Source organism: Chiloscyllium plagiosum, chromosome 37 (genome assembly GCF_004010195.1).
Source record: "Chiloscyllium plagiosum isolate BGI_BamShark_2017 chromosome 37, ASM401019v2, whole genome shotgun sequence".
Taxonomy (NCBI): domain Eukaryota; kingdom Metazoa; phylum Chordata; class Chondrichthyes; order Orectolobiformes; family Hemiscylliidae; genus Chiloscyllium; species Chiloscyllium plagiosum.
In genome coordinates this window covers 18,803,830-18,826,506 of record NC_057746.1, presented here as the reverse complement: position 1 = coordinate 18,826,506, position 22,677 = coordinate 18,803,830, and the positions used below count along the sequence as shown (strand labels likewise).

Genomic DNA, 22,677 nt, shown 5'->3' with positions numbered 1-22,677 from the left:
ACGCAATATTCCAACAGTGGCCTAACCAATGTCCTGTACAGCCGCAACGTGACCTCCCAACTCCTTAAGGATTAAAGCAAATGATGAGTACACCATGTATGACTGCGATCACTATAATGTTGAGGACGAGAGCATATTTGCAAGATTTGAAGGTATGAAGTGAAATTGTTGGTTAGATAGTCAAAAACTGTGTCTCCTGGTTAGGAGCACAGGGCACTAGACTAAGGCACATTCAGGGGTGAAGTTAGGGAAAAAAACAAGTATCAGCAAAAGGTGGTTGGAATTTTGGAACTCTTCCGCAAATGACAGCTGATGCTGGGCCAATTCCTACTTCCGAAATGGGAACAGACAGGTTTTTATTGAGCAGGGGTTATTAAGGGATGACGAGGAGAGGGTGAAAGGCAGGTCAGTGGAGATGGTCAAATCTTACTGAGTAGTAGATCAGTCGCAAAGGGCTAATCGGCCTCTTTCTGTTCCTGTCACCGTAGGACTGCATGATCAAAACCCACCTCCTGCCTCTCTCCAAACCCCTGCCATGGAAAAACGGGCTCAACTGTATACCTCCTCAATCTCTTTCAGGATGTGGAAAGGCTCAGTCAAACTGTGCCTTATTTCAAACGGGCACGACCAACGGCTTCTGAGATGTACATCCTCCTCATCTCTCAGCGACTGCAGAGCTGGGGAGAAATTCAGAACACAGGGAGAGAGTCACCTTTTATCCCCACCCACCGCTGTCAGGAAATAAGTACCAGAAGCAAGGCAGACGAGATGTTTTATTTTACTTTGTCAGAGCAGCTGGACAGCTATATTAAATGTAACAGTGAGTATCTCTAAATATCTCCACTGAGGAGGATCAGGCAACAGGGCAATTCTGTATAATATATACACAACATATTACAAAAAAAAAACATTAGTCAGAGTTATTTGAATGGATTGTTTTGATTTTTTTTTGGACTAAGTGATTGTTTCAGAGAGCTGAGGTGAACGTCACAGGATTGTGTTAATATGTCCTGACACAGGATGATAACCCTCCAAATGAATGATGTTAATTTGGTTAAAATTGGAATCTGGTCAGAGACACAAACACTCTAAGGCACTGCCACTTGGTAAACAACAAGAAAAAAAACATTAAAACATGATTTTTCTTTTCTGAGTCCTCCCCATCAGAGTCTTCACTGAAACACGACATCGTTGACAGCACGTAGTGTCTCAGGCTGTGAAAACAGCTCCCTACCCCCCCACCCCGACTGTTATCAGAACCCAAGCAGACAGATTCCAGTTACGAAGTGCTGAAACGTTCAGGCATCGTCACAGCTCAGACAGACCGACACAGACAAGAAAATGCACAATTTAAAACAGATAGGACCTTTCGAAAGAGGTACGCGGTTCAGGAAAACGAGACACAGTGACAAAGACCGACGATATGATTGTCCATTTGTGTCTCAATCCCTTCTACATTGAGATTGACTGACAGGACAACACTGAGCAGGAGAATAAAAGGTACCTGACAAACACATGCTGACTGAACAGTAACACATAGGTAAATACACATGCAATAGAGGAACACTATCCATCGCCAACCCCACAGCCCGAACTCTGTCCCGGTCGGACTTCACTTGCATCAGGTAGTGTCCCAGACCACACATTCCATCCACGCTCGCCTGCCTTGCTGTATTAGGACATTCGACTGGGTTTCACAGCTCCCTGCAGACACAACGGGACATGGTCAGAGGTGGAAGGGAAAATAATTTATAGATTAAACATTGGCACTGCCTTCCCCAAAACTCTCAAAGGCAAGTGGCTCGATAGTCAAACCCATAAGTTACTGTTCCACCCAGTCCCGTGGGGAGTCCAGTGTCTGACCCGCTGTCCCACCCAGTCCCTGGGGGAGGGGGAAAGGGCAGTGTCTGACCCACTGTCCCACCCAGTCTCGGGGGTGATAAAGGACAGTGTCTGACCCCCTGTCCCACCCAGTCCCAGGGGGAGGGAGGGGGAAAGGGCAGTGTCTGATCCACTGTCCCACCCAGTCCCCGGGGGGAGATAAAGGACAGTGTCCGACTCCCTGTCCCACCCAGTCCCCGGGAAGAGATAAAGGACAGTGTCCGACTCCCTGTCCCACCCAGTCCCCGGGAGGAGATAAAGGACAGTGTCTGACCCACTGTCCCACCCAGTCCCAGAGGGGAGATAAAGGACACTATCTGACCCACCCAGTCTGGAGGCTCTCTCGCGCTCCTCACCTGGACAATGCTGACGCCGGTGAGTTTCTCAATGGTGTCCGGCAGCTTGGTCATGATGTCGAGCACCTCGCCGCTGAGTTTGGCTGCTCCCAGCTCCCCGTTGCCACTGCTGACCATGGTGATCTTCTTCACTTTGGAGAAGGGCTGGCTGATCTCAGCTGCAACCTGGTCCCAACAACAAGCAAGTCAAGGGACTGCTCCAGAAAACGTGCAGCCTTGCTGCAACATCAATAGCCGTCTCTCTCTCTCTCTCTCGCGCACAACAACACTCCTCAATGATAAGGATTGACGGAAAGAGGAGAACGAGGGACGGTCAGAGAGGGGATGATAAATATCACGTTAGGGCTTTGTCACCACCCAGCAAAGGCTTGCTTTAATCCCCAATTATTACTAACTGAAGCCTCTACAGTCGATGTGACCAAAGGCTCCCAAGACACAGCCGCAGCCGCTGGATTAGTAACTCAGCGACATAACTACAACCTCACAGAATTTAACCCCTCCCTCTCCCTCTCACCACCCTCGCAGTTTATCCCTTTCAGTGAAGTTCCTCATTCTTAGCGGAGGGTTCGACCTTATAGAGGTTTATAGGGTAAATAGACAAGATCTTTTCCCTGTGGGATGGGGAGTCCAGAACTAGACAGCATAGGTGTAGGGTGAGAGGGGAAAGATTTAAAAGGTCTCCTCTCCTTCCTATCGGCAAGATGTTGTGAAGCTTGAAAGGGTTCAGAAAAGATTTACAAGGATGTTGTCAGGGTTGGAGGATCTGAGCTACAGGGAGAGGCCGCGGCTGTTTTCCCTGGAGTGTCGAATACAGAGGTTTATTAAATCATGAGGGGCATGGATAGGATAAATAGGCAAGTCTCTTCCCTGGGGTGGGGGAGTCCAGAACTAGAGGTTTAGGGTGAGGGGAAAGATATAAAAGGGGCCTAAGGGGCACACAGAGGGTGGTACATGTATGGAATGTGCTGCCAGAGAAAGTGGTGGAGGCTGGTACAATTGCATCATTTAAAAAGCATCTGGATGGGTATATGGATAGGAAGGGTTTGGAGGGATATGGGCCAAGTGCTGGCAAATGGGATTAGATTAATTTAGGATATCTGGTCGGCATGGACTAGTTGGACTAAAGGTCTGTTTCCATGCTGTACTTCTCTCTGGCTCATTCCCAGAAAGCATTTCTGCACCCAACTGAAGCTGGTCAGACAACTGCACAGTGGTGCTGTCGCCAGACTAATAGCCCAGAGACTTTTACATTCAAAAAGCAGCATGGCTCATGGTGCAATCTGAATTTTGCTTTTAAAAACCGACGGTCAAACCAGGAAAGACCCATCTGGTTGACTAACATCTTTGTTTACAGACAGAAACCTGGCCTACGTGTGGTACCAGACCCACAGCAACGGGGACCACACTGGACTGTCCTCTGAAACAGTCTAACAAGCCACTTTGGTTGTTATGAACCTTGTAAAATGTCTGCATGAAGAAGAAAAGTAGGAATGAAATAATATCGACTACCTGGCATCAACTGAGACACCAGAGATGACCATGGCAAACTGAGCCCTGTCAACCACGTAGGGTGCTCCTCACTCACATCTGCTCGCACCAAAACCATCGAATCCCCACAGTGTGGAAGCAGGCTATTCGGCCCATCGAGTCCGCTACGACCCTCTGAACAGCCTCGCACCCAGACCCAACCCTCTCCACTATCCCTGTGACTCTGCAGTCTCCACAGTTCATCCACCTAGCCTGCAGATCCCTGAACACTACGGAGCAATTTAGCATGGCCAATCCATCCTTACCTGCACATCTTTGGACGGTGGGAGGAAACCTACGCAGACACTGGGAGAATGTGCGAACTCCACATAGACAGTTGCCAGAGGCTAGAATCGAACCTGGGTCCCTGGTGCTGTGAGGCAGCAGTGCTAACCACTGAGCCACCGTGCCCCACCTCAGCCCAGGGAAAGCTATCCCACAGATTGGCAGAGTAGAAACATGTCCGTGCCAAACAGCAAAAGCAGTAACTGATAAACAAGGCTAAGCAATTCCATAATCAGTGGATCATCACTGAATACCCAAATATCTCAGTCCTGGCTGTTACTATTGACCAGTGTCTGAGCTGGACCGAGCCACGTGAATACTGTGGCTACAAGAGCAGGTCAGAGGCTGGGAATACTGTGACCAGCAGCTTATCTCCTGCATCCCCAGAGCCTATCCACCATCTCCAACACACAAGTCAGGATCGCGACGGAGAGCTGCTCACTTGCCTGAATTAGTGCAGCTCTGACAACAGTCAAGAAGCTTGACACTGTCCAGGAGAAAGCAGCCCGCTTGTCCCAAGATCCACCAACCCTCAATCACTACAGTGCCCTATCGCTGAAACGGGCAGCAGAAATTCCAACAAGGCTCCCTAAGTAGCCGCCGACAACCCACAACCCCTTCCGCCTGGAAGGGGAAAGGCACAAGGTGCCTGGCAACAACCACCATCTGCAAGTTCTTTTATGAACCATTCGCCCACCCTGACTTGGAAATATATCTCTGTTTCTTCACCGTCACTGGGTCGAACATCCAAGCACTCCCTTCCTGACAGCACTCTAGGTCAACCGACATGAAACAGACTGAGGCAGCTTGCCACCACATTCTCAAGGGCAGCTGGAGAGCTGGCAATAAACCCCGGCCCTGCCGGAGAAGCTGACATCTCCCGAATTAATTTTCAAAGATGCTCTCTATAATTCCGAACCATGGTGGCGTGGGGATGGTGGGATTTGCAAAGGAGCGAGGTTGGGGGAAGATGAATTTCCAGAACATCATGGACAAGAACTGCCCCTCCTGCTCCACCACCCCGAGATTGGAGTTTAAGGCTTGTCACAATCACTCAGCCGCAGGTTGGGGATATCTCGCCTTCTCGAGCACTTACCTCAGGCAGCTTTTCCAGCACCATATCAACCATGGCAGCGTCCTTGTACTCGTTGAAGGCCTCTGCTTTCTTGGTCATTTGCTCAGCCTCTGCCTTGGCCTTGGCTTGGATGGCGAAAGCCTCGGCATCTCCTTTCACCTACGGAGCGAGCCAAGCACAGCCGTTTAGTCAGGTACAGGCTGGAAGCGGCTGGGACAACGCAGCAAGCCAGGCAGCGTCAGGATGTGCAAAGGTCGGCGTTTCGGGTATAACCCTGGGGTGGGGAGCTGCAGATAAAGGGGGAGGTGAGGGCAGGGTGGTCAGGTGGGGATGGGTGGAGGGTATGACCTGATTGGTCCATGGGAGGAATGAATCTGGTTGGTGGCAGGGAGCAGTGGAAGGGATGGGGGAGGGGTTGGGGAGGGGGTCGGGCTACCCTCCCCCACACCACCTTTATCTGCAGCTCCCCCCACACCCACCCCTAATCCTGAAGAAGGGTTACACCCGAAATGTCGGCCTCTCCATCTCCTGACGCTGCCTGGGTTGCTGTGTTCTTCCAGCCTGCTCCTGCCTGTCCACTTTCGATTCCAGCATCTGCAGTTTTATTTGTCTCTTACCAAGCTTATTCAGACACAGCCGAAACCTCCCCCCACCCAAAGCATCGATATCACAGCCGCTCAGCTCTTTCCCCACCCCTGATGATAGCCCATCTGTACCACTTTTCACCCGCGTTCCCCATCTCCGTCCGTAAAAGGAAACAAAAATGCCCTGACTTGAATTTGGAAAAGCTGCTCTTGGATCCGGTGATCTGGGGCGGGTGCCAATAGAGAAAACAATCCCAGATTTCCACGGCCCATAAATTCCGAGGACGAACAATACCAAAGGTCAGACCTTCTAGCCAGATTAACTGAAAACATTTAATATACTAAAGCTAAAGACAAAAATCGAACGGAAATCCAGATGTCGGCTCATATTCCACAGAATATTATAATATAGAAAGGAAAGGCTAAAAACGTACGAGCAAAGGAAATTTATAATCCAGGAGAAAGCTAGCCAAGAAATCTAAAAGCAGATACTAAGACTTTCTCTCCGTATTGAAAGCATTATTAAGGCTGGATAGGCTGGGCCTTTCTCTCTGGAGCCTAGGAGACCTTAGAGGTCCAGAAAGTCATGAGAGGCATAAATAAAGTAGATAGCCAACAGTTTTTCCCAGTGGTGGGGGAGTCTAAAACTACGGGTGTAAGTTTAAGATGAGAGGGGAGAAATACAAAAGCGTGCAGTGGAGCAATGTTTTTCACACAGAGGGTGCTGAGTGTTTGGGACAGGCTGCTAGAGGTAGTGGCAGAAGTGAGAACAGTTTTGTCATTTAAGAAACATTCAGACAGGTACATGAATGGGATAGGTCTTGGGGAGGGGTGCAGAATGATAAGGACCAAATGCAGGGAAATTGGACGAGTTTAAATTATGAAAACTGGGCGGCCAAAGGGCCTGTTTCCAAGTTGAAGACCTCTACGACACAAGAGTTAGCTAAGTTAGCAATGGTCCTCTGAAAGGTGAGCCTGGAGAATTAATAATGGAAAATGAAGAATGGAAGTTGAACAGGCATTTTAATCACAGAATCCCTACAGTGTGGAAACAGGCCTTTTGGCCCAACAAGTCCATACCAACCCTCTGAAGAGTAACCCTACCCAGACTCATTTACCTACCCTATTACTCTACATTTACTCCTGACTAATACACCTAACCTACACATTCCTAGACACGACAGGCAACTTAGCACAGGCAATCCACCTGAACCTGCACATCTTTGGACTGTGGGAGGAAACCGGAGCACCCGGAGGAAACCCACACAGACACAGGGAGAACGTGCAAACTCCACACAGAGGGTCGCCCGAGGCTGGAATCGAACCCGGGTCCCTGGCGCCGTGAGGCAGCAGTGCCAACCACTGAGCCACCGTGCCACCCCAATCAGTCTTCATCATAGAGGCTCTAAATAACAGCTTGAGGTCTCTATGCTTGTAACTACAGATCGGGAAATGAAAAGGAGCAACGCAGGAAAATTACAATCACTACAGAAGTGGGACTGAATGAATTGCCGGAGCTGCAGACTGACAGGTACTCAGCTCCTGACTGACTCCATCCCATTGTTTTTGAAGACTGGCAAGTGAGATAGTTGATGCACAGGTTGAATGTCCCATTAGATTGTTAAATAGAAAATGTTCAGAAAGTGCAACGGATGCAAAGCAGGAAACTACAGGTCTGCTAGCTTAACATTTGTCCTTGAGAAAATGTTAAGGGCTATTACTAAGAGTTACAGCAGGGCACTTAGGCAAACTCAAGGTAACTAGTCAGAGGCACTATGGTCCTCATGAAAGGGAAATCATGTTTCAACTGCAGACTCAGACCTGTACAGCCAGGAGGCCATTCAGCCCTGTATATCCATGCCAGAGTTCTCTGAGAAAGTAACATATCATGTGGATCAAGGGGAACCAGTGATCATAGTGTACTTAGATTTACAGAAGGCATTTGGTGAGGTATCAGGTCAAAGGTGATTGTGGCAAATTAAGGGTCATAGTGTAGGGGTGGCATACTGACATGTACAGAAGACTGACTGGTTAACAGGAAGCAGAAGGAGCTCGAAATGGGTCTCTCTCTAGCTGACAAGAAACAATGAGTTGTTGTGAAATAGGGATCAGCGCTGGGACTTTAATGGTTTATAATTAATACTCATGATTAGGATAAAGGGACTGAGGGTATTGTCAAATTTACTGAGACACGGAGATAGGTGAAGGGGACGAATGGCTGGCATATGAAGTGCATGTAACGTGAGACTGTCCCTTTCAGTGGGAAAAACAGAATGCATATTAGCAAAATAGTGAGAGATTGAAAAGCTTCGAGATGCAAAGGGATCTGGGTGCCCGTGAGTATGCAAGGCAAACGGTTGGAGGTTGTGCCTCAGTTGTACAGGTAAGTATTGGTGTTCAGTATTAGATTAGCTTCCTGACAGTGTGGAAACAGGCCCTTCAGCCCAGCAAGTCCACACCGACCCCTCCAAAGAGTAACCCACCCAGACCCATTTCCCTCTGACTAATGCACCTGTGGGCAATTTCCCATGGCCGATTCACCTGACCTGCACATCTTTGGACTGTGGGAGGAAACCGGAGCACCCGGAGGAAACTCACGCAGACACGGGGAGAATGTGCAAACTCCAAGCAGACAGTTGCCCGAGGCTCGAATTGAACCCAGGTCTTTGGCGCTGTAAGCAGCAGTGCTAACCACTGAGCCACCGTGCCGCCCCATTAATAACTGTTACTGCAGCAGCATCTTTATGGAGTGGTGTCAGATAGTGATTAGTTAAGAAAAAGGGGTTTAATTTGTTAATAGGTTAGTTTAGTGTTTCACTGTAAGAATCAGGAAAATAAATAATCTTTTCTTTAAACTGTGGAAATCAGGGGTTTTCTTCCACTCACTAATACTTCTAGCAGCTTCTGAGGCGAGGCGAGCTGTTCTGGGTGTTTTGGTTTTAACGAGCAGAGGGATTTGACCTCCGAGTTGTAAAAGTATTTAAGGGTGGATGCAAATGGTTCGGAAGCAGTTCAGACCAGGTTTGTTGGACTAATATCTGAAACGGGTTGGTTCCCATATGAGAAAGCGTCGAACAGGCGAGGTGAGTATCCACTGGAATTGAGGTAAGAGGCACCGTGAATGGGAACAAGCAAGATTCTTAGGGGTCTTAAAGGCGAGAGGGAGTTTCCTCTTCTTAGGGGATCGAGAAGGTTTAAAAGGAAGGAGTCGAGATGCGGCAGAACTAGAAGTTTGGACATTCGCCCCGTGTCTGCGTGGGTTTCCTCCAGGTGCTCCGGTTTCCTCCCAGAGTCCAAAGATGTGCAGCTTAGGTGAGTTGGCCATGCTAAATTGTCCCGTAGTGTCCAGGGATGTGTAGGTTAGGTGCATCAGTCAGGCGTAAGTATTGGGTAGGGGGAAGGGGTCAGGGTGGGTTACTCTTCGGAGGGCCAGTGTGGAATTGTAAGGCCAAAGGGCATGTTTCCATACTGTAGGGATTCTATTCTCACACACAGAGTTTTCAGGACTCTCTTTTCAAAAAAAAGGCAACAGAAGCAGAGCCTGGCAACATTCTAAAAGGCACTGCCACAGTGGTAGACTCGCCAACTTTAAGAGCATTTGATAAACCGTCACTGGACAGACATATGGATGATAATGGAATAATGTAGGGAAGATGGGCTTCAGATTGGTTCCACAGGTCGGCACAACGTCGAGGGCTGAAGGACGCTGGGGTGTTCAATGTTCCGTGAAATTCCTGCTCAGCAAAGGGGTGAAGGAAGATCGGCAGTAGGTGAGAGCGTGGATTCGACATAAAAATCAGGTCAACCACGACCTTTATACAGAGGTGGTGCAGGCTTCAGGAGCTGAACGACCGCCCACCGCTCCTTTTCCCGACGTTCCCATGCTCCTTGTGTGAAAAGGAAACTCGTCTGAAGTATCGCAGATGGTTAACAGCGCTGAAGGAGGCCAGTTGGTCTACTGTGCCTAGCTGGCTCTGCAAAAGAGCTGCTACATTAATACAAACTCAGCCCGTGCAATCCTGCCCTCTAAGTTTAGGCTTTAAGCTCTGGTGGGTCACTCCGGTCAATTTTGTACCGCCCTCCCTCCAGGGCCAATCTGTGGCGCCGGTCCCAGATCTGAACCCAAGTTTCTGACCGGGATTCCCCACAACAGGAAGGATGGGGAAAAAAAAAATGACTTACTCGAATGGACTCAGCCTCGGCTTCAGCTTCCATGATGAGCTTCAACCTAGAGAGCAAGAGACACAATGGCGGCCAAGTGGAACGACAAGATGGGCATGTTAGACAGAACAGGACCGAGAACTCTCAACTCCGCACCCAGGGCAGCCTCAAAAAAACACAGAGGCACTGTATCTTCACACTAAAATCTGCACCCTTTCTTCACTCAGTAGTCAGGGCAAGGAACGCCCTGCCTGCAACAGTGGTAGACTCGCCAACTTTAAGGGCATTTCATAAACAGTCATTGGACAGACATATGGATGATAATGGAATAATGTAGGCAAGATGGGCTTCAGATTGGTTCCACAGGTCGGCACAATGTCAAGGGCCGAAGGGCGCTGGAGTGTTCAATGTTCCGTGAAATCCCGCCACAGAGAGACCCCGACATAAATATCGAAGTGCTGAGGAAGTGCTGTTTGCAAAAGGAACTTGGGGCTGATCTGCTCTCTCTCGGGGTGACTGCAGAGGATCCCATGGCAACGCTGTTCGATGGAGAGCAGGTGAGCGCCCCCTGGTGCCCTGGAACATTAAGGGAACGATTGAATTCCCCAGACCGACCCTCCATTACCCAATAGCTTCCCTGGGTGGCTCTATAACTTTGCACCACGGTTGTGGATATGAGAATCTGCGAGAGGGAAGGAATTGGTGGGGGATGGGGTTTAAAAAAAAGGCCACTTTGCTTCAAACGCTCCTCCCACACATGGCACTCTGCTGCAAAAGCTGTCCAGCTCCTGGCCTGGGATTCCCCTATTCCCCCAGCGATCCATCTGTGCACACAGTAGGTCCAGTGTATTTAGAGCATTCTCCCACACTCCATCACGTTCACCTGCTCACCTGGAGCAGCTCAGGCCCCTGGTGGAATTCAGCACCATAGTAGCGACCTTGTCCCCAGCACCAAGCCACTAACCTTTCACCAGATCCCAGAGCTCAGGAACTCAGCTGGGACAGTGGACTTGCAGGAAGTCTGCTAAGGATAATCGCTTTAAGGAAATCAACAGTCCCCGGTAGATTTGGTCTAGTCACCGGCTCGTACACAACGAGATTCATTCTAGAACGTGCGGGAACCGAGTCGAGGTGCCGGAGAGAGAGAGAGAGAGCGAGCGAGCGCACAAATCTCCAAACACTGAATGTGCGTGACCCTTCGAGCACCCGCCTGCCCCAGATGTGAAGGGCGCTGCGAGTCGTTCACTCAATTGACCGTCTATTTCAGAATCCATTGGACTAGAATCATATTCCTTAGTGTGGAAACAGGCCCAGCAAGTCCACACCGACCTTCCAAACAGTAACCCACCCCCCATTACTCTATCTTTATTCCTGACTAATGCACCTAACCTACACATGCCTGGACACTATGGGAAATTTAACATGGCCAATCCACCCTAACCTGTGCAGATTTAGACTGTGGGAGGAAACCCACGCAGACATGAGGAGAATGTGCAAGCTCCAAAAAGACAGTCACCCGAGGCTGGAATCAAACCCGGGTCCCTGGTGCCGTCAGGCAGCAGTGCTAACCACTGAGCTTGGAAGCAAGTCCAGACGTAGATCCCAAGGGGACTGGCGAATGAAGAGAAGGAATGCAATCCCATCCCTGTTCCCGAGGTCTCTCTCTCTCTCTCATACACAAACACACACGCACGCACACGCAAATATACACAGTGGCCATGTCCCTCCTGAGTTTCCGTCCCCCTCTGCTTTCCCCCCGGGATCTCTGGCCAGTCGCTCCTACCTCTCGGCCTCAGCCAGCTTCTCCAGTCGGTAACGTTCAGCCTCGGCTGGTTTTTTGACCTTGGCCTCCAGCTCCTTCTCTCGGCGGAGGATCTCCTGCTCCTGGACCTGGATCTGCTGGGCACGTTCCACCACTTGCACTTGCATCTTCTCTTCCTCGATCTGCTGTTTGGTCTTGGCCACCTGTGGTGCAGGGAAGGTGGGGTGGGTGTGGGGGGCAGGAAACAGGTTTAATGTTACCTGCTTCACCAGCACTGCTGACGTTGGCAGCTCCCAGCTCCACCCATTGGCACAGCTCGCCAACTGCTGAAACGACCTAATCCCAGGCCTGCGTTACCCTACAGTGTGGAAAGAAGCCGCTTGGGCAATGAACATGCACTGGCCCTCCCCGGGAAGCACCCTGTCCTATCCCAGTAACCCTGTATTTCCTGTGGCTAACCCACCCAGCCTGCACATCCCTGGACACCACGGGCTGGTCCAACTCACCTGCACGTCGCGGGACCGCGGAAGGGGAGAAGGGTAAACTCCACACAGGCAAGACAGCCACATCCGATTCCAATTCCTGACCCCTGACACTCGGTCAGGAGGGTGGGCCTGCCTGACCCCACAGGTCAGCAATCAAGAAGCCTGGCCTGGCTGACCCCTGACAGAGTTGCCCTGATGAGAACGCAAACTTGCCTGACCTTTAAATCCCCGACCTCAATGACCTGCAGTCAGTTGGACAGGCCTGCCAGACTCCAGAAACTTGTGGGTGATAGGCCAAGCCTAAATAACCCCACACCCCCTAACCCCCCGTTCGCCTTTCCAGCCCGACCTCAATGACCTGCAGTTGGCGGGCCAAGACTACATGACCCCTGACCAGCAAGGGGCGTAGACCAGGCCTGCCTGATCCCGCTCAGCCACAACAAGCAGCTATTGTTGAGGCAGTTGTGCGTGGCCTCTGACCTGTGACCTCACTGACCTGCAGCTGGTAGGCCAGGTCGGAAGTGGCTTTCTTGGTGTTCACCTCCGTGTCGTAGGTGGCTTTCTTCAGTTCGTAATCGCGCTGAGCTTTGGCCACCTCGATCTCGTTCACATACTGCGCTGAGATTTTCTGCTGCTGGGCCTTGGCTTCCTGTGCAGGGGGCAGGAAGGTTCCAGAAGGTCAGTCACATTGTCCACACGTGACGGAGAACGCAGGACTCTATACTGGCCATGCGCGCTCTACACCCCATGGGCAGTCACATGGGATACTCACCTGACAGGGCAGCCTCGATTCGAGGGCAAATAATTCTCCAGCTGCCAACCCCCACCCACCACTCCACGTCAGTGTGGTTGTGGGATCTTCCTCTGTAGAAACAGTGTGCCACAATTCTCTGCACTGCAACAGTGACCAGATTTCACCATGCCCTTCAGTGACTGGATGGTGAAAATGTTATACGAGATGTGACTGATTTCTGACACAGGATCTGACTCACTCACACTGCGCTCTGAGCACAGGAAGGGAACGTATTTGGGACTTAAGGAGTGACACACTCAATGTGGACATAACTGCAAAGGTTGGAACCAAGTGCGCCATGAGGTAATGGTCAAGGGAGCTTTACTCTGCATCTAACCCTGTGCCAAACCAGTGCTGCAGGTTTTTAAAGGGGGTAGTCTAGAGGAAGTATTACTCTGCACGTAAAGCTTTCCCTGCCCTGATGCTGCGTCCCAAGAGGTACTGTCCCCCACCCTGGCGCTGCGTCCCACAGGGCACTGTCCCCCGCCCTGGCGTCCCACGGGCACTGTTCGCCTGCCCTGGCGCTACGTCCCACGGGGCACTGTCCCCCGTCCTGGCGTCCCACAGGGCACTGTCCTTCCCACCCTGGCGCTGCGTTCCATGGGGTACTACCCCGTTCCCGGAACGCTCGGCTCAGACAATAAACAGTCGCTGTACAAGGAAGATTTACAACCTTCAAATCTCACATGGGCACAAAACGCAGTAAAGAATCATCATACAGCAATCCCAATGACAAAAGGGTTATCGTTCCACCCAGGCAGATGCCCTCATCTCCAGCCGCAGGGGAAGGCTAATCCCCCGAAACCAACCCCTCCCCCTCCTTCACCAGCTCTCCCCAGAGCCACTCCACCCCGATACCTTGATGCCAGAGTCTCGCTTGGCCTCGGCCTCTCCAATGCGGGCATCGCGCTGTACCTGGGCGGTACGGGATTTCCCCAATGAGTGCAGGTAACCCTGTGGAGACAGGCAGAACCATTACAACCACAGGACGGAAATCTTGGAAACACAAGAGGGTCAACGGGGGTGTAGACTCCGTCAAGTTCTTAAAATAAATTGTTTTTAAAAAACAAAGACGGGTCAGCTTACAGAACGTGGGTGAGGGGGACAATTCCTTTCCTCAGAACAGGTTATTGCAATACGCTAACGGATGGTGGTGGTGGCCGCAGTGGGGTGTGTCACACTGACGACACACAGGAGACAGCATTAAAGGTGAGGGACACATCACAGAGAGAACACACTGGAGTGAGTAATGCACTCCGCCCTCATAATGTGACATACTGTTATGAAGTTGCCGGTGTGCACTGTACCTTTAAGAGAGAGGGAAAGCTGTTTTGCACTGAGCGCTTGCAGGCACCTGTCATGTGATTGGCAGTCTCAGAGTGCACTGGGAAATTGAAAATATGTAACATTTGGCTGTGAAATAAATACTTGGGTTTTAATCGCTGTTTTGACAGCCATTCAGATTGAACTCGTTTAAAGTATGCCCCAGGATACTAAAACCCAATCAATTTTGAATTTATTGTTTTGCCTATATCAAACCAATGAGGCAATCCAATACTGGGGGTCTAAAGAAGATGACATTTTGACAGTTAGAGAGAGAGAGAGAGAGAGAGAGAGACCGCCATCCTCAGAGTAACTACCAGCAACACACACACTATTCAAAAGGTACCTTTTCCATGTGAAACACCTTAACAATAAAAGACCAAAGACAACCCAGGGAGGTCTTCAGCCAGAGAAAGACAGCCACCAGATACGACAGCCGCTGTGTGGTTTTGAAATGAAGTCGATGTAATTTTAATACGGGCTTCTATTGGAACAGTGTATTGTTGTACAGTTGGAGTCAGGTAACAAACATTTAAGGGAAAAGAGGCTAAGAGTTGTAAATAGTTGTTGCTAATGTTCACTTTTAAAGTTAAAGAATAAATTGAGAGTCTTTTCTTTAAATAGTGGAAGTTGGGAGGTCTCGGTTAGCCTTACTTTAACAGATTACGGGACGAACTGAGCTTTTCTGGGTGGTTGACTTAATTAGCAGAAGGGTTCACCGCTGTGTTGTAACAGGACACTGGGCTTTGTTAGAGGGTGTTAATTAACAGGGGATCTTGATGACCACCCCCCCACCCCCACCCTTACCTGGTCATCGTGGATGTCTTTCAAGGTATAACTGACTACCCCGATGCCCATATTGACCAGGTCGGAAGATGCCACTTTGAACACCTGCTCCGAAAACTTCTTCCGGTCTTTGTAGATCTCCTGGGAAGAGAACGGCAACCGCGGGTGAGGGAAAACAGAGGCGGGAAACTCCGCGAGTGTCTTGAAAGGTCCAAACTCCCCCACAGCACCGCCCCTCCCCCAACCGCTTGGGGTCCCGGCCCAGGTGAGGGAGGGTCGAGGCTGCATCGGGTGCCTTCGCTCACCTGAGGGAGCGTCCCAGGTGAGAGAAAGAGATGCGCAAGGCCCGGGGGAGGGGGGAAAATGGGAAGAGCTCAATCCTACCTCCACAGTCATGTGCGCCATGATGGCTCTTTGGTGACCCTCCAGCGTCTCCAGGGCGATCTGCCCGATTTCCGCTTCCGACTTGCCCAGGAACATCTGGCAGGCAGCGGCCAGCATCTCCTTGTTCTGTCCCTGGATCTTCACCTGGAACAGGAAGAGGTCACTCGGGAGGGGAGGGGCTAACCTTAACCGGGCCCAAAAAAACAACCTCGAAATCCAAACCCAACAGCAGCAGGAATGTTTACAAACTGCAGCATCTCACTGCGAACTGGGTGGCGCGGTGGTTCAGTGATTAGCACTGCTGCCTCACAGCACCAGGGTCCCAAGTCCGACTTCAGCCTCGGGCAACTGTCTGTGTGGAGTTTGCACATTCGCCCCGTGTCCGCGTGAGTTTCCTCCCACAGTCCGAAGATGTCCAGGTCAGGTGAATTGGCCCATGCTAAATTACCCGTTGTGTTAGGTGCATTAGGCAGAGGGAAATGGGTCTGGGTGGGTTACTCTTCCGCGGGTCGGTGTGGACTGGTTGGGCCGAACGGCCTGTTTCCACACTGTAGGGAATCTAATCTAATCAAACAGGAGGTGTTGGCAGAATGGCTAACGCTGAAAGAGCAAAGCCACTCCACACCATTCCAGCGCATTGACATTCACTCTCCCCCCTCCGGAATCCTTACCCTTAAAATGTAAATTAAATATTTTTCCGTTCACTCGTAGGGAACAGATCCCAATGCATCGAATCCCTGACTATTCATTCCCACTGGACGGACTGTAATAATCACAACCTCTTCCATTTTACAGATCCGAATGGATAGTATTCTTTCCAGGAAAATCCATGAATCAGATTCTCAAAGTTTCAAACCCATTCCTTCCTGCTGTAGAGATTAGACTAAAAACAAAACTCTTCCTGGACAGATTAAAGTCACTTGGACTGAGCAGAAATCCTCATCCAAACAGACTGCCTTGGCTAATTTTCCTATTTTTAATATCCCTTAAAATCCTCCCAGCCTGATTGCCTAATTCCTTCTCATCAACTGGTGTCGATAACAGATTGCCCCCTCTGTTACCAGTCGCTGAAACGTCGGGGATTCGGGTTTTGTTTGGATTTTGCCAATGAATGACCGTTATTGCCAACTCAATGAATTGGTGCTCTCAAGAACTGCCTGCACGGCAAATATTCGGTAAGCGCTCAGGGCAGCTCAGGGCTATGTGGGCGAGAACAGCAGGAGAACCAGAAAGGGCTCTGACCCACTAGCATTCTGTGACAAAGCAGGAAATGGTGATCGGCAAAGGGTTCAGATCCAGCGTAATCCCTGAAAAACCAGGATCCATCTTAATTTTTGAGATCACCGCACAGCCATCCCAGAACAGGGTGCAGGGATGTATTGAACCCGCACTGACTCAGAGAGGGGGGAGGTGGGGAGCTTGGAGTGAAATCAGCTTAAGAGGTACAATGCTGGAAATGCAGTTCAGGACTGATTTTCGTCTCAAATGGTTATTAATGCACCACCAGGCTTCCTGCGTGGATCTTAATTCGATCTTCGCATCAGGCAAGAGAGCCCATTAACAAATGATCAAGTTCATTAACGTAGAGAGGGAGGCCTCAGGGGGTTCGTTCTCTGGGAAATCTAATCGTTAATCTCCACTGTAGGCGCTGGGCTGCGATGGAACAACTGGCAGCAAGGTAGACAGTTCTGGGCAGAGACTTAAACACAAAACTGAGGATGGTACTGTTCTGATCTCTCAGTCAGGAGCTGAAAATGTATTGCTGGAAAAGCGCAGCAGGTCAGGCAGCATCCAAGGAACAGGAGAATCGACGTTTCGGGCATAAGCTCTTCTTCAGGAATGAGGAAAGTGTGTCCAGCAGGCTAAGATAAAAGGTAGGGAGGAGGGACTTGGGGGAGGTGCGTTGGGAATGCGATAGGTGGAGGGAGGTCAAGGTGAGGGTGATAGGCCGGAGTGGGGTGGGGGCGGAGAGGTCAGGAAGATGATTGCAGGTTAGAAAGGCGGTGCTGAGTTCGAGGGATTTTACTGAGACAAGGTGGGGTGAGGGGAAATGAGGAAACTGGAGAAATCAGAGTTCAACAGCTCTGATCTCTAGCATCTGCAGTCCTCACTTTCTCCTCTCAGTCAGGAGGTCTGGATAAAGTCCCACTGACCCCAGAGAGGTGTATAGTCTCTGAATGAAAAGTATCAAGAGCGGGGCTCTTTTCCCAGGCACTTGGCGCGGTGTTAATGTTGCCACAAGGTCTGGGTGTGAGTCTCAGCTGTGCCAGAGGTGTGCACCAGCAGGAAGCGCACAAATGGAAGCGTAAATCAGATTACCAAACCATCTCTGCACAAGTCGCTGCCGCGGGCTGCTGCACTGCCAACTATTTCCTTCTCCCTTATCCATCACCTGGTCATGCTTTGGTGCTCTAATTCGCACGGGGCAGTACGAGGTGTCCCCACAGCGGTGGACCATTCCCTGCAGGAGTCCTCCTGCTTTCCGCTGGGGGATCTGAAAGGGAGTGGCATGCATCAGTTCCACGTGATCATAGTTGGAAGCGGGTTCACCGCCCAATGCGGTGCTGCGAACACCATGTGTATACCCACGTATCTGCTAGGTGCTCTGCCTGCTCAATTATGGTCATGGAGATGTTCAGCATGGAAACTCACCCGTTGGTCCAACTCATCTGTGCTGACCAGATATCCCAACCTAACCTAATCCCATTTGCCAGCACTTGGTCCATATCCCTCCAACCTTCCTATTCATATACCCATCCAGATGCCTTTTAAATGTTGTGATTGTACCAGCCTCCACCACTTCCGCTGGCAGCTCATTCCATACTCGCACCACAATCTGCGTGAAAACGTTGCCCCTTAGGTCCCTTTTATATCTTTCCCCTCTCACCCTAAACCTACGCCCTCTAGTTCTGGACTCCCCCACCCCAGGGAAGACCTGGTCTATTTACCCTATCCATGCCCCTCATGATTTCATAAACCTCTATAAGGTCACCCCTCAGCCTTCAACGCTCCAGGGAAAACAGCCCCAACGTATTCAGCCTCTCCCTATAGCTCAAACTCTACCATTTCAAAACCTGGATTCTGCTCCTCTCTCCCCCCACCCTTAAAGTTCCATATTTTTGACCTCTGGCCCTGTGGGTCAGACCACCTCCTGTGGGCCTGGCAAAAGTAGCCAGCAGCAGATCCAGGTAACAGGCTGTGGAGGGCGTTGGGAGTCCACCCCTCCGTCCTGCAGCTATGTCTGTGTCCGAGTACCCTGAGGGAGAGAGCTCCTCTTTGGAGAAAGTTAGGTTCCACAGTGACTGGAGCGCATTATTTCACCCTCCGTCGGCGTTTGAATCTAATCAACTCCCTTCCCTACTATCTACATGACTACACTGCTGCTGGTGTGCAGTGCTTGTTAACTGATAATTTAATGAGCAACACAGGTGACGTGGGGGTGGTTTATTGATAAGAGGAGAGCTGGGCTCCTTCGGCAACACCCTCCAAGCTTTGAGAGAGGTGGAGACTGCAGCGGCTGGTGTTCACTCACTCCCCCATTTTAATTTCGTTCCCACCCCCCAACCTTTCCTTCTGTGTTATTGTCACACTATTCCCTGGGGCATGGCGCGTGTAGCTTGTTATTTTTAATACGTGACACAGATGACTTGATGGCAGCACTATTGAAACAAAAGCAAGAGCTAGGTATTTGGGTCTCTTGCGGCAGTGTCCCTATCTCTAGGCCAGAAGGCTTCAATTCATGACACGCTCTCCCTGCACACAGATCGCAGCGTGTCTGCACGGGTGGGTTAAACATAACACCTACTAAGCTTCTCTCGTTAATTTTGTGCCGGGGCTTTTACAAGTTCTTATAAAAGCTGCAAGGGGGTGGTGGGAGCCAGCTGCAAGGGGGTGGTGGGAGCCAGCTGCAAGGGGGTGGTGGGAGCCAGATTGGGCTTCTGCAGAGAGGAAAGATCCAGAAGGAACCGGTTATGAACTTGTGGGCGTACTGTACCTTTAAGAGAGTTAAAAGCTAGCAGAACTACCTGACAGTACCAAGTGCTCTGAATAAGATATCATGTAACGTTTTGGTCCAGCAGCTAGTGTAGCTGGTTGCCCTGGAGACAAAAACAAATTCAAATTCGGGCCAATCGGTTTAAACTATACCCCGAAAAATACCAAATTCCAATCCGGTTTGAATTTAGTATATTGACAATATTAAAAATCAATGAAATAATCCGATGCTTTAGGAGTATAAGACCGGGAAAAATTGAACAGTTGAGAGAGGACTGCCAAAAGACTAACAGATGTAGGCTGCTAGTCAGAACTCACTGAGAGGGACCTGTCTCAAGAAGGAGTTTGCATAGAGAAAAAACATCGACACTGGCCTGGAGAGCAAATGTGCAAAGAGAAGATTCGACAGCTGGCTGGTTTTGAAATTGGAATTTTTCAGTAAATCATAATCGGGGGTTTTATCAGACTAGTCTTATAGAAAGGCAAGTAAAAGCTAGGTTAGAGGAAGGAGTTGCAAATAGTTGTTAGTTAATTATTCTCAATTAGACCTTAAGAAATAAAGTTGTTAATTTTTACTTTAAATAGTTCTCAGCCTCTCGAATTTTCACAGATTGCTGCACAGGATAAATCTTTTCTGCGTGGCTGGTTTAAATTAAGCAGGAGGGTTTACCCCATGTCGTAACAAACCCATTGTTTGTCCTATGCTATGGATTTATGATGTAAATCTCTAAGTCTTTCCAACACAAGGACACTGGTGTGTAGAACAGAGTTCAGCCCAACACCCTTCCACAAACATCACAAACAAGCAAATATGAACTGCACGCATTCACGAGTGCTTTTGAACAACTAACTGTCTTCCATTCCACTGATCTTCGGTTCGATAGAGTGACAGATTAAACACTGGAGTAGAAAAACTCAAGAGACAAAAAAAAGACTGCAGATGCTGGAATCTAAAGTGGACAGACAGGGTGCGGGAAGAACACAGCAAGCCAGACAGCATCAGGAGGTGAAGAAGTCGACGTTTCGGGTGTAACCCTTTTTCAGGACTGAAGGAGGCTAAAACCTGAAACATTGATTTCTCTACTTCCTGCGGCTGCCTGGCTTGCTGTGTTCTTCCCGTGTCCTGCCTGTCGATGTAGAATAATTCAAGGCCATGAGAGTTTGCTCATCTGAATTTCTAGTGAGAATTAGCATCTCCAGGAAGGCAGAAGACAATTTGATTTAATATAATATACACATCCTGCACAAAACACCAGCCCTCCCTTTAAAGGGGCCCAGTCGTTGAGCCACAGACATTCTGTTCCATTGGTCCGGGCTGGTATCTTACTGAGGAGTGAAATGAGACAGCTCTGCAGCCCTACTCTGAGAGGCAGTCTGGGCAGCACTGTACCTGAGCAATTCCCGTGACGGAGATCGGAACACCATGACGTGTGTACACCTTTTCACTTTTCACATTCAGTGTTAGAGTGCTCAAGGAAATCCTAGAGAGAGACAAAGAGAGAGGGAACAACTGAGACACAGAGCAGGTTAGAAGCAGTATCTGTTCAAAGGAGAGATCAGACTAGGGGCACTGACACATTCAGTTGGAAGCGTGGTGAAAATCCTACCCCCACCACCCTCCCAACCTTATTCAGCCAAAGAAACTGGCGGTCCCACCCAGTCCCAGAGATTGGCAGGTGTGAGGGAGAAACTATCTGATACATTGCCCAACCCAGCCCCAGTGGGGGCAGTATCTGACCCACTGTCCCACTCAGTTCCAGGAATGGAGAGAGAGTTTCTGACCCACTGTCCCACCCAGTCCCGGGGGGACAGAGAGACAGTTTCTGACCCACTGCCCCACCCAGTCCCGGGGACGGAGAGATAGTCTCTGACCCACTGTCCCACGAGGGGACAGAGAGACAGTTTCTGACCCACTGTCCCACTCAGTCCCAGGAGGGGACAGAGAGACAGTCTCTGATCCACTGTCCCACTCAGTCCCAGGAGGGGACAGAAAGACAGTATCTGACCCACTGTCCCACCCAGTCCCAGGAGGGGACAGAGAGACAGTATCTGACCCACTGTCCCAGGAGGGGACAGAGAGATAGTATCTGACCCACTGTCCCACCCAGTCCCAGGAGGGGACAGAGAGACAGTCTCTGACCCACTGTCCCATCCATTCCCAGGAGGGGACAGAGAGACAGTATCTGACCCACTGTCCCACCCATTCCCAGGAGGGGACAGAGAGACAGTATCTGACCCACTGTCCCACCCAGTCCCAGGGAGGTAGAGACAGTTTCTGACCCACTGCTCCAGCCAGTCCCGGGGTACTGGGGTTGGGTGGGTGTGTGGGGTGGTGGCGGTGGATTGCAGGACGCACTGCCCTCACCAGTTCTCTCGTTACCTCTCAATCTGCTGCACGCACGGCAATACGAAAACCCGCCCTCCAGCGATCATCACCGGTGGGGACCGACAGAACCCTGAAACAGAACAGATGGCAACCCTTCAGCCAGGGTGAGAGCGGGCGGCCTGCTAAACGGACCAATCGGCCGCCGGCAGAGGTTGGTACTGGCAGATTGTAAAGCCATGTCAGAGGAGGACAGAGCAGGGCCTGACTGCAACTCTGAATCGCAGCCTTTTACATCAGTCAGCAACGTGCAGCAGTCTGTTCAGCCCCTTAGGTCTGTGATGGCTCTCGGAAAGAACGATCCGACTAAACGTACCGCCTTACTCTTTTCTCTCTGCCCCTGAAAACTCTCTCTCCTTGCGGTAACTTATCCAATTGTTTTTGGGAAGCTATGACTGAATCTGCTCTCGTGCTCAGCCTAACTCGCTCATCTGCCCTCTGGGTGTTTTGAGAATTGTTTTCCATCGCGCAACTGACCTGACTGCTACCAGTTCAGTGTAACCTGCCAAAAAACAAATTCCATTCATTATTAAGAACATATTAAACCTTCTCTCAATTTCAACATCAGCTTTGAAATTCTCTCCAAACTTACTGATTCTCACCGTTCCTCGTGCCTTTCAACTTTCCTCTGAACATTCAAAACGCACCCAAGGTCACCATCAGCTGAATATCACCGTACATCAGTGGATTATATGTTCAGTATACTCAGCAAAGTATTCTTCAGAAAACCCAACCACACACAGGGCGTTGGAGGAAGAATGGGTCTCACTGGACAAGTCTTCCTGGGAACAGCACAGTCTCAATGGGCTGAACAGCCTCCACCTGAGCTGTCGGAATCTTTGTTTCAGAAGCTCTATTTTGAGGAGGGGCTAAGGGAACGGCAAGACCGGTTATGACAA

The 22,677-nt window shown here is 50.2% G+C and overlaps 1 protein-coding gene across 2 annotated transcripts in view; it reads right to left on the bottom strand.

Moving 5' to 3' along the window:
* Window positions 1–755: 755 nt before the first annotated feature.
* Window positions 756–22,677, bottom strand: part of LOC122541329 (flotillin-1-like) — a 43,406-nt gene continuing 21,484 nt past the window's right edge. For both annotated transcript variants that reach the window (XM_043677995.1, XM_043677996.1), the window contains exons 3-13: window positions 21,776–21,851; window positions 20,786–20,876; window positions 15,403–15,546; window positions 15,040–15,159; window positions 13,768–13,863; window positions 12,613–12,765; window positions 11,653–11,834; window positions 9,891–9,936; window positions 5,146–5,283; window positions 2,238–2,402; window positions 756–1,704 (exon numbers count right to left, since the gene is read on the bottom strand). In XM_043677995.1, coding sequence (XP_043533930.1) covers window positions 1,675–1,704; window positions 2,238–2,402; window positions 5,146–5,283; window positions 9,891–9,936; window positions 11,653–11,834; window positions 12,613–12,765; window positions 13,768–13,863; window positions 15,040–15,159; window positions 15,403–15,546; window positions 20,786–20,876; window positions 21,776–21,851 — 1,241 coding nt within the window. In that variant the 3' untranslated portion in view covers window positions 756–1,674. The remainder of the gene's footprint in view (window positions 1,705–2,237; window positions 2,403–5,145; window positions 5,284–9,890; window positions 9,937–11,652; window positions 11,835–12,612; window positions 12,766–13,767; window positions 13,864–15,039; window positions 15,160–15,402; window positions 15,547–20,785; window positions 20,877–21,775; window positions 21,852–22,677) is intronic.